Genomic DNA, 15,247 nt, shown 5'->3' on the forward strand with positions numbered 1-15,247 from the left:
TTTTTTTTTTTGCGTCGCGGCTGCCGTGGGTCGCTGTGGACAGTGGAATTTGCACAGAATGTAGGCCAGCGGCATCAGTCTTACGTCAAAGGCAGACAGATGCATTGTGCCCAGAGGTGATGCGCTTTGGCACTGTGTTCACGGGAGAGGTGACAACATGAAGACGGTCCTCTCGCTGCACAGGAAATGGGCGCACACCATCAAGGCCATTCGCATCCTCCAGGGCATCGTAAGCATGCTTTCTGTTCTTTCGCTGTACAACTTCACCTGTTAATGTCTTACGCAGTTTGGGTGAAGTGTGAAGTTTTTGTTGAATGGCTTTTCAACCGCTGTCAGCGTATACTGTAGGTTGATTAGACGGAATGGCATAGTGTTTGGTAGCAGTGTAAGTATGGGTAGGAAACTCTTTAGGGATTCTTTACTAAACAATGCAGTACATTGTGGCAGTGTAATATATTTAGTTTATATTGGTAAAATTCATAACTATTGTCAAAAAATATATATATGGAAGGATATTTACTGTAGCGTTGGATTTTGACAACTGGAAATGAGTCATATTTCATAAGAAAAAAAGTGAAATTTTAGTTATTATTATAGTTATTACAATTATTACATTTCCTAATTGATTTGTTGAATTTTTATTGTCAGTATGAGATATTGCAATGCACATTTTTATTGCATTTCATACACTGATGCATTTTATAATTTGATGTAGAAATTCAAGAGAGTAGAGTTCAAGGTTTAGCAAAAGTTACAAAATTGCTTTCAAAGTGTAACAATTGCTCAGTGTGCTGTTGCAATATATATATTGATAGTTTACGGTGGCAACAAGTGGAACATGTTTCCAAACTTTTTCCCATGACTGATTTTTTCCCCACCACTTTTTGATATTGTTCACAGCAAAGGTTTATCAAATAATGTGGAATAATGTTACATTTTTGAATAGGATTTTTCATTTTGTTAATGTGTGCTAAAATAAGTGGTGATCCAGTGCTGGAATTTGTTATAGCCTATTTTTGTTGTTGTGGTTGTCCATTCTCAGTTTTCCACAGTTGCAATTTTGGTTTATTCATGAAATAAAAAGCATATAAAAATAAAAAAAACATTACTTTTAGATTATACAAAGTAGGGCAGTATAGAACCCCAAATCCTGTGCTTTCCAACTAAAACATTACCTCTAGACCAGGGTCATGTCTGACATTCAATCCACTGACCTACAAATGCTGAAGATCATTTGAGCTCTCAAATTGATCTTTAAAAGATCATGATAGATTATTTGTGTATAACCTCAAACACTAGCCTAAATCTTTTCATTTGTGACATTCACCACTTTTTAAAACGGTGACACCCATGGATATTACATGATCAGTGAGGTGCAAGCATGTATTATGATGGCATGAGGAGCGTATGATTGCCTTAAAGATGTCGCAGTGTTTAGTTTGATTTAACTAGTGCAGTAACAGTGTGACGAAAACCAACAAATTGGAATCATTTATACGTGAAATGCTACAAGGCATCGGCTGTGCCAGTTGTGGACTCTGAGTTGAGAATTATTTAGGGCAACACTGGGATTCATATTTAGTTGAGAAGATTAAAGAGCAACAGTCATAATCACCCAGCGTTCGCACAGGTGGATGAAGAGGTAACTAGAGGCATTTCACGTGGCTCTCAGACTGATCCTGAAGGCCATGTTTATAGTGTTTAACTCAATGACTAGGCTTCCTTTTAAAATAATTACTTTCAAATAACGTAGGCTTTTTATTTTAAATGCCATACATTTGTTAATCATTTAAGTTTTTTTTAGCAGTCCACATATGATGTCAGTTTTTTTATGAAATTGCTCATTCTTGTAGATCTCTTAATTCTTTTGTTTTATTCATTTCTGGTTTAATATATAGACATATTTCAGATCTGCAGTTCAGTCGTTCCATTGAGTAATCAGATGAGCTCATGTAAATGGGTTGGAAGAGAAACACTCGTATACTTTTTCACTGTGGCAGCACCACGCTGCAGATTTTGCTCAGGAGATCACTGATATCTGCTGTAACTTGACTCTGTCCATCACTGTCCTACATATAAACCTGCTCGTACTGTTTCAGAACCCAATCATGGAGGAGACTGTGTGGGAGCAGTACACTGTGACCCTACAGCGGGTGAGTACTTCACCCTATGTTTATTTCGAGAGCTAAAGTACTGTTCCTGCTTATTGGTTTCTCATAAAATTCTTTACATTCTTGTGTTTTTATAAGATTTTTTTCCCCCTTGAAAGTGAAGTGTGTCATTTCTGCACCTCTAGCATTAGATTTCTTGTGCAATCTGAGTGCAGGGGCAGGTACACTACCGTTCAAAGGTTTGGGGTTGGTGAGATATATTTTGTTTGAAAAAAAAAAATGAATGCTTTCATTTAGCAAGGATGCATTCAATTTATCAAAAATGACAGTAAAGACTTTTGCATTGTGGGTGAGCATTAGAGACATCTTTTGCAAAATTTTTGAACAGTAGGGCACACTGTCATACATCTTCCACCACTGCTGTCTCTCAGCAGAAAACATATAATCGCTTCATCCTCTTGGTGAACTGTATCACACATAAACTTGTAATATTTGTTTTGATTATATAACTGTTATATCCAAAGGCAGGAAAATGTAATTCCAGGTTAACTTGTTAATTATCCATTGCTGCCTGTACATCTGCATGAATTTAAAGTGTTTTATTGTTGTAAATGAATAAATGGCTACTACGGATTCATGCAAAAGATTCTTTACCTATATATAGGACTCCAAGATGGGCTTTGGCATTGCTGTGTCTGGAGGACGGGACAACCCAAATGAAGAAAATGGAGAAACGTTAATTGTTGTTTCCGATGTGCTGCAAGGGGGTCCTGCAGATGGCTTGCTATTGTAAGCTATGAAACAATATTAAACACATCCCAACCTTTTTTAAAAGATTTGTAATCCTAAAGTGAATATTCTAATCAATGCACTAATTTTATTTGACAAGATAAGAGTTATATATGAAAGTATATATATTATATTGCTTTTTATTTAAAATTGACAAAAGAAATTCAATGAAACTGGCATGTATCCTTATATAAAAATATTTCACACAGTAAACAGTCAGTAATAGAGATGCAAGAAACTAGTTATAAGCAATTGATAAATAACCCCAAATATAAAAAATACAAATAAAGTTTTATTTTATTGCATTGCATTGCTTTGCATTTGTTGTCTGCCAACACTATCAATTATTAAAGATTTTATTTGTTATTCGAATTTTAATATAGACTTTAATGTCAGCACCAAAATGCTGGTACTTCTGATAATTCCTCAACTGTTGGAAGGATTTGAAGCCATTTTCTCAAATGTAGAGACATTTTCTAACAGTCTTTCATGATGTTGTACAGTGAAAATGACAGAGTGATCCAGGTCAACAATGTGCCCATGGACGGTGTCCAACACACCTTTGCAGTGCAGACTCTCCGCAAATGTGGCAAAGTAGCCAAAATCGTGAGTGTAACCTTTTGAATTATTTCGATCAAGCATTTTTTGGGCCATGTTTGTAAATCACTGGCAGGTGAAATCAGAGTTTAATGAATGAGTGATTTCATTTTTGTCCCCATCCTTCATCAGACGGTAAAGAGATCAAGAAAAATTCCCGTCAGCGTGATCAAACGTGGGCCGTCCCCAGACGACCGCGTCTTCAGCGGTGACTACAATGACGACTACGACTATGACCACGACCGGCGCAGCGTCTACAGTGGCCGCAGCTACCCTGATCCTGACGCGAGTCTGGAGCGCGACCGTGGCTACATGGATGATCACGATCGTGACTATGAGCGCAGTCGCAAGAGGAGTATGGAGCGCGGCGTGAGCCCTGACAGACAGTACAGACGAGACGGCAGCCACGGCCGAATGCTGGACCACGAGCACAGCCCCGACCGCCGTTGCCAAAGTGACCACAACCTGGATTGCGACCACAGTCCGGACCGCCGCTACCGAAACGATCGCACGCTGGACCGCAACTACAGTCCAGACCGACGCTATCGCAGCGAACACAACCTGGACAGAGAGCGGAGTCCAGACAGACAGTACCGCAGCGATCGTACGCTGGACAGATCACATAGTCCTGATACGCGGTACAGGCCAGAACCAGCTCCGGGATTCAGCAGAGAGAATTTAGCCAGCGACCACGAGCGCAGGAGGTTGGATCCGCACCAGGATGAATCCATGAGGAGGAGTAGCAGTCGAGACCGGCTGGATCGCTTGCCCTCACCACCACCACAACGACACGAACCCTTGGAGAAGCCGCTCAATGTTACTCTTCTAAAGAACCGCCCCAATGACGGTAGATACGTACCACCTTCATTTATCTGTTTCCAGTTTCGACCTTCAGCCAAACCACTAACATGATGTTTTCTCATATCTATCCAGAATATGGCCTTCGTCTTGGCAGTCAGCTGTTCATCAAAGAGATGACGAGCACAGGCCTGGCATCCAAAGAATGCAAACTACAGGAAGGCGACATCATTCTGAAAGTACGTCTTAACCACTCAGAACACCTTAGCAACCACATAGCAATGCCCTAGCAACCACCCACAAAACCTTAGCAGCTTCATAGCAAAGCTCTAGAAGCAACCCACAACCGTATAGCAATTCCATGGCAACCATTCACATCAGCACTCAGAACAACTTAGCAACCACACTGCAGTGCACTGTCAACCACAGCAGTGCCTTTGCATTGTGGCAATGTGTTTTGCACTGAAAGCACTTTTTTAGTTTTTTGATGTTTTTGCTCACCAAGCAACTTTTTAATGCTCACCTGCAAGACTGCATTTATTGGATTAAAAATACAGTAAAACAGTAATATTGTGAAATGTTATTACAATTTAAAATAACTGTTTTCTATATGAATTTATTTTTAAAAATATAATTTATTTCTGTGATCAAAGCTGAATTTTCAGCATCATTACTCCTGTCTTCAGTGTCACGTGTAGGGCTGTCAAAAAAAAAATTTGAATTTCGAATATTCGTCAAATTTAAAATTAAAATCCACATTCGAATTTTAGGTGTGCGTTAAGGAGGCAGCCTTATCAGTGGTGCACGAGATGCGATGACGATGTAAAGTCATTGCATTTTAATGTTTTTGTTAACCTATCCAGTTAAAGCCACTAGATGCGGCGCTGCTGCGTTGTTAATTACAAATATTGCGGGAAAAGAGAACATCAATGCGGAGAAGATCTTGTTTACGTCAAAACTGAAACCAATCCGTTCACACAGAACGCATATTTCGCGCATTTTCTAGAGGGACATCTATTACCATTGCACTTGCGTCTAGCACAAGAGAGCCTCATGTTTTTTTCCCCCATCCCACTGCAACTCGTGTTTTTAAATGAAAAATGTACTCTGTGATTGGCTTTCGGCCCTTTGTATTAAACTATGCATACATACATACATCTCAGGGCTCCAGACTGCGACCCAATTTTTTCTGCCTGGGCGGCTAAATTTTGTGAGCGGTCGCACTGGCGCGACCACCGCGTTGTTTAACTCATAAGCGCTGCCATTTCTGTTGCATATGAGAAACATCAAACGGCAAACGAAACTGAAAGCATAACGAAACCACGCTACTCGTTTGAATTGCTCATCTTATTCATTTTTGTTAAACGTTTTTGTAAGCTTGTCATTGTATCTTACTGTTTTATTGTTGTTGTGCTTTTTAATTAAGAATAACAATGAATCCTTCTTTTGTTTTAGTCTTAAAAAGTGAAAGGTATAGATGTAAGCCAAACAGGCAATTATCTTTTCTTGTAAAACGTGACAACAAGATTGCAAATTCAAAAGCGAAAGCATCCGAAGACTGCGGCTTATAACAAGCAAAAGAGGATCTCCCGTTCACAAAATTCAAATCACAAATTATACTACTAATGAAAAAGAACAGGTTGAACATTAACCTCTTTCGTTTCCATACAACTATAAACTATGATAAAAAGTTAATCAGCATGCATTAATTAATCCCATGTTGTAGCAAAAAAAAAAAAAAAAAACAAACAAACAAAAAAACATTTGCGACCAAATCATGTGCTCATGCGACCAACTGAGAAAGTTAGTCGCAAAAGAGCGACCAGTGGGAACAATAAGTCTGGAGCACTGATGATGCTGTTTTGTTTATAGTTGTTTAAGCAACTTAATTATAATTGGTTTATAAACATTATTTTAAACATTATGCACTTTTTTACACGGATAGTTATGTTATTTTATTGCTTTGAATAAACGTGCATTAGTAATATTTTGCTCGATGCGCCCTCTTGTGGCCTCAGGAGAGAAGCCAAAAGCTTTTCTTCACCCCTAACTGAAATTATGCATTTTAAATTTGAATATAATTTGAATTTTGATCATATTTAAGTAAAAAATTCGAATTTAGTTTTTCAGCCATTTTGACAGCCCTAGTCACGTGATCCTTCAGAAATCATTCTAATATGATTTGATACTCAAGAAACATTTCTGATCATTATCAGTGTTGAAAACAGTTGTGCTGCTTCCTAATATTTTTGTGGAATCCCGGTTACATTTTTGAGGATTAAAATTTTTAAAGGAGCAGCATTTATTTGAAACAGAAATTTCAAATTATAAGTGTCTTTACTGTCACTTTTGATCAATTTAATGCATCCTTGATTAATAAAAGTATTAATTTATTTAAGAGAAATATCTTATTGACCCCAAACTTTTGAACAATAATATATTATACTATTGTATTCTCACACACAGTCTGGTTTACTATACTTATGAGGACTTCGTCTCCATAGGCGGAATGGTTTTTATACTGCACAAATCGTATATTCTCAAGTCAAAGTCTGCTTTATTGTCAATTCTGCCACATGTACAGCACATACAGAGAATTGAAATTGCGTTACTCTCAGACCCTTGGTGCATGCAGATAACACTAAACGCTAACGGTAGTGTTTAAATATAATAAATATAAAAATATAATATAAAATCCAACAATACAAATATATAAATAAGGACATGCAAAAAAAAAAAAACTGTAAAAAACTTATTCTGTATGATTTATAAGCTTGTTTCCCCATGGGGACCTCAATTTAGGTCCCCACGGTGACACAAGTCCCCATGAGTCAGTGTGGATTCAGGTTTAAGTCCCCACCGGGATAGAAAAACATGGACACACACACACACACAGAGACACAAACAAACACTGTGGTGAAACTACAGCGGTGTTTTGATCATCAGTTCCTTAAAAAAATAATAAAAAAATTACTGACTAAACTTTTGAATGGAAGTTTTTTTTTTTTTTTTTTCTCAACAGGTGCTCATCCGAGTCCCACCTATGGCAGACAGCGACTCAGAAATGGATGGTGAGTGGATCAAAAAAACACACTTGCGGATGAACAATCACAATATTTCTGATTGAATTAAAGCCATCTTTAAGTGGCTTTACAAATGCCGTTGTTGCATTTCCTATTAAATCAGAAAGTTGGGGTGGGACATATCGAAGTGAAGTGATTTTCTGTTTGTTGTTGCTGTTAGGGGAGGGACATTCCCATTCTAAATGAGCATTTGATTGAACAAACATTTGTGTACACAGTTTCCATTTATCTGCATGTGTGAGAAACCTTATTTTTTTATTTTAGGATGATTCAAAGTTCTGTTATGGCTGCCAATACAGTCATATCAATATTTATTTTTTCACTAAATTGCATCAGTACTTAAGATTTTTGCATCAATATATTTCATTTAATTAAAATGTTTAATAAACAATAATTGATATTAATTATTGTTTGATTGAATATTGTTTGTATATGTATAATTACCTCGTGACACGTGTAAAGAGAAGATGTATGATGTCGTGAGGTATTTGGCAAAACCCAGCCGTAATCTCTAGGTGACCTCTGACCTCCTGACTTTTTTTTTTAACTGGATTGGAGAGAAAAAGCTTTTGGCTTTGGGAGGATAACATAAACCCTACCCATAATCCAAAGCTTATGAAAAATGTCATTTTACAAGCTCTAGTGAGACTTGTCCTATGTTTTGCAAGTTGTTTGTTCATGTTCTTCTGAAAATCTGTATTGGTTTTTAGATTAAATAATGTAAGATATAAGAATGATGGAAAACAAATTTGGTTTTAATTAGTAGCTGGTGTTATATTTCTCAGGTTTTGGAATTTGAACCTTTGAGACCTTGGTGTGTAACCCCTCATGCACCGTTTGCACTGCAGATATAAATGGTGCCTCAAAGCAAGTGTCTTGTTCTAGTGATGCTGACATGTACTGTGTGTTGCAGATATCTCAGAGATCGAGTCGTACCGCTCCTATTCTCCTCAGGAGGACCGGCGGAGTCATCACTCTGACCTCTCCTCACACTCCTCTAATGAGAGACTGCAGGACAAAAGCAGGTAATACACTGCCGTACCCTCAGACTTCAACTGTCACCAATTATTGTTTACAAACATTGGAGTTACTGTAACACTTTACAATAAGGCTCCATTCGTTAATTAACATAGAACTAACAATAAAAAAATGTGAAAGAATTTATTATCTTAGCTAATTACATTTAATAAATTCAAAAGCTGTATTTGTTAATATTATTTAATGGACCTGAGCTAACATGAACTAGCGATGAACAGTTGTATTTATATTAACTAACATTAAAAATTAATAAATGCTGTAACAAATGTGTTGCTCATTGTTACTTAATGTTAGTTGATGCATTAACTAATGGGACCTTATTGTAAAGTGTTACCAAATAGCTAGTTAATTACTAAGTAACTAGCTTGCCAAGTTAAAAGTTAATAATTTATATGCTATTTAAACTACAGTCAAACTACCTTTTAAAACAAATAGCGATGCTATAAGTTACTAGCAGAAACTATTTACATTAGCCAAATTAACATTTCAGAGGGTGATAATTTTCATATTAAATAATTTAGTTAATAATCAGAGCATAAAACAATGAGGAACTCTATTTTGGTGACAGTATTAAACAAAAAGCACATTTATGTTTGATTCAACTAATAAAACTAGAAAACAGCCAAATATATAACTTAATCAGAAACCTGATCAGAAAGAAGCAGAAGCATGATAGGATGATTTTCCAAATGAACGGAGAGCACATTCAACGGAAAAACCAGTGCAGAGGGCGTAAGTTATTTTCTTCTGTTGGTAGAGATGCGCCTCCTAACAGACTGGCGAAAATGGGAGCGATGCCGACTCCGTTCAGAGCAGCACCGGTGGAGCTCCCGCCTCCACCTGTAGAGAAGGAAGAGCCTCGCAGCGAGTCTCCAGGTACCACAGTTCCTCTACACCGCAGTGGGTTAATGGAAATGAAATTATGTAATGCATTACTCCAAGACTTCCTCGATCTCATAATTGTAGAATAGAAGAAACAGATGATGTGCGTTGTTTTTTTATACAGCTCCTGTGGTAAATGCTGCTCCAAAAAGTGTTCCAGTGAAAGCCAAGCCTCTGCCAAATGTTCCCCTGCGGCCCAGTCTGGAGGACCAGGAAATATACGGGTTTGTACTGGATTGACTCAGACTTTCCTGTTATAAAGGATCATGTGCTTGGATCCTGATTACTGCTACTGACTATATTTAGACAACTTTGTGGTTCTAATGAAAAATCTTCCACAGCCCCAACACTGTGATGGTGCGCTTCCAGAAGGGCGAAAGTGTTGGCCTGCGTCTTGCTGGAGGAAACGATGTGGGCATTTTTATCGCAGGCGTTCAGGAGGACAGTCCTGCCGAGATAGAGGGACTCCGCACTGGAGACCAGATCGTGAAGGTGCAACATCACTGGCTCTGCATTTTAATATTATGTGGCTTAATCCGTCATACATTTTCCCACATTGTCAAGTGGTAATTTGTGTTTTTCTTTCCTTGCAGGTGAATAATATGGATTTTAGAGGAATGGTCCGGGAAGACGCAGTCCTCCATTTACTAGAGATTCCCAAAGGAGAGGATGTGACCATCCTGTCTCAAAGCAAACCTGATGGTACTTCAAAACACACAATAGAATAGTATACAAAAGAGTAATGTACATAACTGTTCAAAAGTTTAGGGTCAGTAAGACTGGAGTAATGATGCTGAAAATTCAGCTTTGCATCACTGGAATAAATTACATTTTAAAATATATATATATTCAAATAGAAAGGAGTTATTTTAAATTTAATTTAATTTTTTGTCTGATGACTCTGATTTGTTTTATTTTAGTGTATAAAGACATCCTGGCATCTGGACGAGGTGATAACTTCTTCATCAGAACTCATTTTGAATATGAGAAAGAGCTTCCTCAGAGCTTGACCTTCTCCAGAGGAGAGATATTTAAAGTGGTGGACACCCTGTATGACGGAAAGCTGGGTAACTGGCTCGCCATCCGCATGGACAAAGACAATCAGCTCCTGGAGAAAGGCATCATACCCAGCAAGAGCCGGTGAGACTCGTGTGATTCGACCTGAAATACACAGCGGCTCACACTGCAGATGTCTTCACTTTATGACTTAGTTTAATTGAATTTATTTAGTATTACTAGGAGGAAAAGTTATCTTAAAGTCAACATGAATCAAAACTGACCTTCTGAAATGACGTTTGCTGACATCACCTAGTCTGCCATTTCATGTTGACATTAAAAGCACATTATTTTGTTAGGTGTTTGTGTGATCATGTTATTTGCATACTATCAGAGCTGAGCAGATGGCGAATGTTCAGAACGCACAGAAAGGCGCTGCCAATGACAGAGGAGATTTCTGGAGGCTGAGAGGTCAAAGAGCAGCCAAGAAAAAAGACCTTCGCAAGAGCAGAGAGGATCTGAGCGCTACACCCGTCACTACACGCTTCCCAGCCTACGAGAGAGTGGTGCTGCGGGAAGGTACACCCATCATGCGTTCCTTTACCTAATATTCGGTTTAAAAATGCATTTGAATGTTTTGGGACTAAATAAAGGAAAATAATAAATAAAAATATATATTTTTAACATTTTTAAAAATCTTTTGAAATTTGAAATTAAGAAAATAAAAGAAATTAAGTTTCACCTGACATGTTTTTTGTTAATTTATACAGGCCTTTTATTTATGAATATTTGCATTTTATGGATTTTTAAATTTTTTAGTTATTAAAACATATTTTATGTTTAATCCTATTATCTTTTTATTAATTTAGTGTTGATTATTTGAGACACTCATGTTTTTAATACATTTAAAAAACATTATAATTTTTTTTAAATATAATTTTTTTGTTTGTTTTGTTTTTTGTTTTATGTCATTTTAGTTGAGAAACTTGACATGGTTATATACGAAGTCTTTTATCTCTCCCCCTCCAGCTGGGTTCAGAAGACCTGTCGTAATATTCGGCCCTATTTCAGATGCTGCCAATGAAAAACTTGGCAATGATCTTCCAGATGAGTTTATCATAGCAAGTAAGCCATTCACAACTTTTATGAAAGATCTCTTCAGATATAGTGATGTGTATGTGTGGATGAGGCGTTTGATCTGCGTTTTTCCCATGACAGAGACCGAACCGAAAGACGCGGGCTCAGAGAAGTCGTCTGGTGTTGTGAGACTGAATATTATCCGTCAGATCATCGAGCAGGTAAACAGCCCACAATCACCCTTCTGAATATGTGTACATAACAATTATTCATAAATATCTAAGAATATTCTTTTCTCGTTCCTAGGATCGACACGCTCTGCTCGATGTCACCCCGAAGGCTGTAGACACCCTAAACTACACCCAGTGGTATCCCATCGTCATTTTCCTCAACCCAGACAGTAAGCAGGGGGTGAAGACCATGAGAAACCGCCTGGCTCCCGGCTCTAACCGCAGTTCACGCAAGCTTTACGAACAAGCAGTTAAACTGCGGAAAACCTGCTCCCACCTGTTCACTGGTTAGTCTGATGAGTCTTTCCTCAGATAATGTAGAAATTACAACCATATAAGATCCATTTTACTCTTTCCCAAGTTATTATTTACCGACGAGCCGCAGCCGATGTCAGCCATCAGCCGCTCGTCTGAGCCTGTTAGTGAGGAGGTTAGTGTGCTGTGGAAACTACTACTGTCCTTTTACCACTGTCAGGAATGTCATTTAAGCCCTACCCAAATGCTACCTGCAAACATTTCAGCACGGAGTCATTTGATTATAAAAATCAGTCATCTGTAAAGGTCAGTCGTCCTGTTTTCAGTATCGATATCATTATCACTGACCGTCATAAGAGTATCAGTGATAAGAAAAGTGTTTGTGCACGCTGCTCCCCACAGGTCACTTGTGAAACTGCATATTCAACACACATTCATGTTCAACATCAATGACACATGGTCTTTAGGCTCTTTAAAAAAAAAAAGAGTTTTTACTGGTAGATAGTTCAATAACATTGAATGCATGTGCCATGTAAAAGGCCTAGATTAATAACTGTAGCAGTCAAAAGGTTTAAATACATGTGAATGTACACAAAATCTTTAATAACATTTTTCAAGGCAAAAAATAGTTTTTTCCAACTAACAAGAAAACACAATTTTTATAAGCATCCATTCTGTGATTGTAATTTTATGTTTCATGATGAAAATGACTTCCTGCATGTTGGTTACACCTCATTGATGTAACTTGGAGGAATTATGTTTTTCTTTTTCTTTTCTTTTTTTAATGATAACAACATTACTTTAAACTACTGTTGAAAAATTTGGGGTTAGTAGGGTTTTTTTTAATATAATTTATATTTTTATTCAGGAAAGAGGTATTAAATTGATGGAAAGTGACAGTAAAGACATTTGTTACTTTGTATTTGTATTATTATGAACTTTGTATTCATCAAGGAGTCCTGAAAAAAGTATCACAGTTTCCACTAAAATATTAAGCAGCAAAACAATTTTCAACAGAAATGTTTCTTAAGCAGCAAATCAGCATATTAGAATGATTTCTGAAGGATCATGTGACACTGAAGACTGGAGTAATGATGCTGAAAAATAAAGGAATAAATTACATTCAATAAAAATGTTAAAATGGAAAAGTTATTTTAAATTGTAATAATGTCATATTTTTTTTACAAAAATACAGCCTTGGTGAGACTACTTTCAAACATTAAAAAAACAACACCAAACCTCTGAACAGTAGTGTACTTAAAATGAAAAATAATAGTAGTAATAATAATTATTGTTAGAATAATAATACAAAAACCTACATAATGGTTTTTTTTCTTCCGAAGACTTCTATCAAATTACATTTTAATTCAGGAAGTGAAAACCTTGTCTATTGTAGAAGGTGTGTATTAAGGTTTTTATTTTTATAATGTATTTTTCAATGAATTAATGCTACATTTCTCACTTTTTGTTGACTTACGCAGAGACACATACCTGTTCCTCATGAGCGTTTAAAGAAACCTGCGAGTAAAGAGGTGCAGCGGGACCCCAGCCCGCCTCCATCATTTGTTCCTGAACCCCCTAAGGTCAGTCTCTCATTTCCATTATAGCTCCTTTTCCTCCCCTGAGGCCTTCCTTTGGCCCATTACAGACAGTAAGTGAGTTCAAACACTTGGTGTTCCTGCAGGTCCGGGCAGCTTCACGTCCTGCAGACGCCAGGAGTTTGGACTCTCGTTCCAGCAGCACAGTCAGCAGTGATGCTCCTGTCGGTAACAAACCTCTTCCACCGCCGGTAGCTCAGAAGCCCAGTTTCACAATGAAGACGGGCCCAGCTGACGATACGACCTCTAACCCTGTTGTCGACCCCGCCAACCGCACCTTCCGGGGAAAGGTGAAGGCCTTTGAGCAAATGGACCACCTGGCCCGGGCCAAAAGGATGCTTGAGCTGCAGGAGGCCGAACAAGCACGGGTTTGTGTCTCGTCTCATACACACAATACACCAGCTACTGTATGTCTGATAGCAGGAGCCTCACAGATACAAGAAATGTTATATATCGCCCCAAAATCACGAGAAAAATATTTATATATTTGCATAAAGTGAAGGAAATAAATAAATAGACACATTTTACATTTGTTTATTTTCATCATTGTCATGGCAATTAAGCATATATTTTAGTTTATGCTGATTTTAATTAGAACAAAAAATTGTCTAAACAGGATGATTTAAGGTAAAATACACAAATGTGTATATATAGAATATATAATAATATATAAAATATATAATTATAACGTTGTTATTTTATATATGTGTATAATATTTTTTATTTATTTAATTAATATTTGTGTGTATGTAATATACACATGTATGTATGTCTGTAATATTATTTCCTGTCATTTAAATTATATATAAATTAAAAGAACAGAAAATGAATAATACAATATATATATATATATATATATATTCTTTTCTTTTCAGTTTTGGGGTGAATATGACCTGGACATTTATTTTCGAAATTCATCTATTAATAAAAATTAGTTTCCAGAAAATTGAAGTCAATTAAATTCTTCATAAGAAAATCACTCCAAAATCACAAGGAAAATATGTTTTCTTAGATTTCAAATATTTATATTTTTGCATAAAGAAAATGAAAATCATTTTTATTTATTTTCATTATTGTCATGAGAGTTAATATATATATTTCACTTGATTTGAATCTGTTATGGCCACGCCCAGAGCTGCCCCTGGGACCCTGTGACCAAGGTAACTGACAACAAACACCATCCCATTGGAACTCAAGCTGTCAATCAAATATGAACTGAAGCCCCGCCTCCCTGAAGTCACTGTAATTATGCCTGCTGTCGTAAAAATGTAGATCACTTGAATAAAGCTATTTTTTTTGTTGTTGCATAAAATACAATACAGTAAATTCAAATAAACACTATGTATGAGGATGTGTGTGTGTGTGTGTGTGTGTGTCTCACTCGCTCCTCTCTTTTGTCTGCACAGAAGCTGCAGTGTGTGTGTGAGCACAACACTTGTGGCGAGAGCTGTAATGAGTGTTGCCCTGGATACCATCAGGAGCCGTGGCAACCTGGAACGCTTTCCGATGGAAACACATGCGAGAGTGAGACACAAAATAACACTGACTTCAAAACAACACAAACAAAGTATCTTTTTATTTAACATGAAATTTAAAATGAAATCAATAATATGTAATATATATATAATATACTATTTAATATGTAATATAGTATTTAATAAATGAATTAATTCATAAAAAAAAAAAATATATATAATATACAAATATGAGCCAAAAAGAATGCACGTCACACCTCTGTTTATCAATCTGCACTGGCTACCAGTAGCTGCTCGCATAAAATTCAAGGCATTAAT

At 36.9% G+C, this 15,247-nt stretch overlaps 1 protein-coding gene across 1 annotated transcript in view; it reads left to right on the forward strand.

The window, feature by feature from the left end:
- LOC107743118 (tight junction protein ZO-2-like) overlaps positions 1-15,247 on the forward strand; it is a 30,503-nt gene that overhangs the window by 13,480 nt on the left and 1,776 nt on the right. Inside the window, exons 3-22 of the mRNA XM_016556246.1 lie at positions 2,100-2,153; positions 2,776-2,900; positions 3,404-3,506; positions 3,630-4,344; positions 4,431-4,562; positions 6,800-6,807; positions 7,318-7,366; positions 8,292-8,403; positions 9,174-9,292; positions 9,423-9,522; positions 9,640-9,790; positions 9,892-10,000; positions 10,219-10,438; positions 10,689-10,873; positions 11,324-11,419; positions 11,513-11,592; positions 11,678-11,888; positions 11,970-12,031; positions 13,338-13,439; positions 13,541-13,822. Coding sequence (XP_016411732.1) covers positions 2,100-2,153; positions 2,776-2,900; positions 3,404-3,506; positions 3,630-4,344; positions 4,431-4,562; positions 6,800-6,807; positions 7,318-7,366; positions 8,292-8,403; positions 9,174-9,292; positions 9,423-9,522; positions 9,640-9,790; positions 9,892-10,000; positions 10,219-10,438; positions 10,689-10,873; positions 11,324-11,419; positions 11,513-11,592; positions 11,678-11,888; positions 11,970-12,031; positions 13,338-13,439; positions 13,541-13,822 — 3,015 coding nt within the window. The remainder of the gene's footprint in view (positions 1-2,099; positions 2,154-2,775; positions 2,901-3,403; positions 3,507-3,629; positions 4,345-4,430; positions 4,563-6,799; positions 6,808-7,317; positions 7,367-8,291; positions 8,404-9,173; positions 9,293-9,422; positions 9,523-9,639; positions 9,791-9,891; positions 10,001-10,218; positions 10,439-10,688; positions 10,874-11,323; positions 11,420-11,512; positions 11,593-11,677; positions 11,889-11,969; positions 12,032-13,337; positions 13,440-13,540; positions 13,823-15,247) is intronic.

Source organism: Sinocyclocheilus rhinocerous, unplaced genomic scaffold (assembly GCF_001515625.1).
Source record: "Sinocyclocheilus rhinocerous isolate Xijiao unplaced genomic scaffold, SAMN03320098_v1.1 scaffold160, whole genome shotgun sequence".
NCBI classification, from domain to species: Eukaryota; Metazoa; Chordata; class Actinopteri; order Cypriniformes; family Cyprinidae; genus Sinocyclocheilus; species Sinocyclocheilus rhinocerous.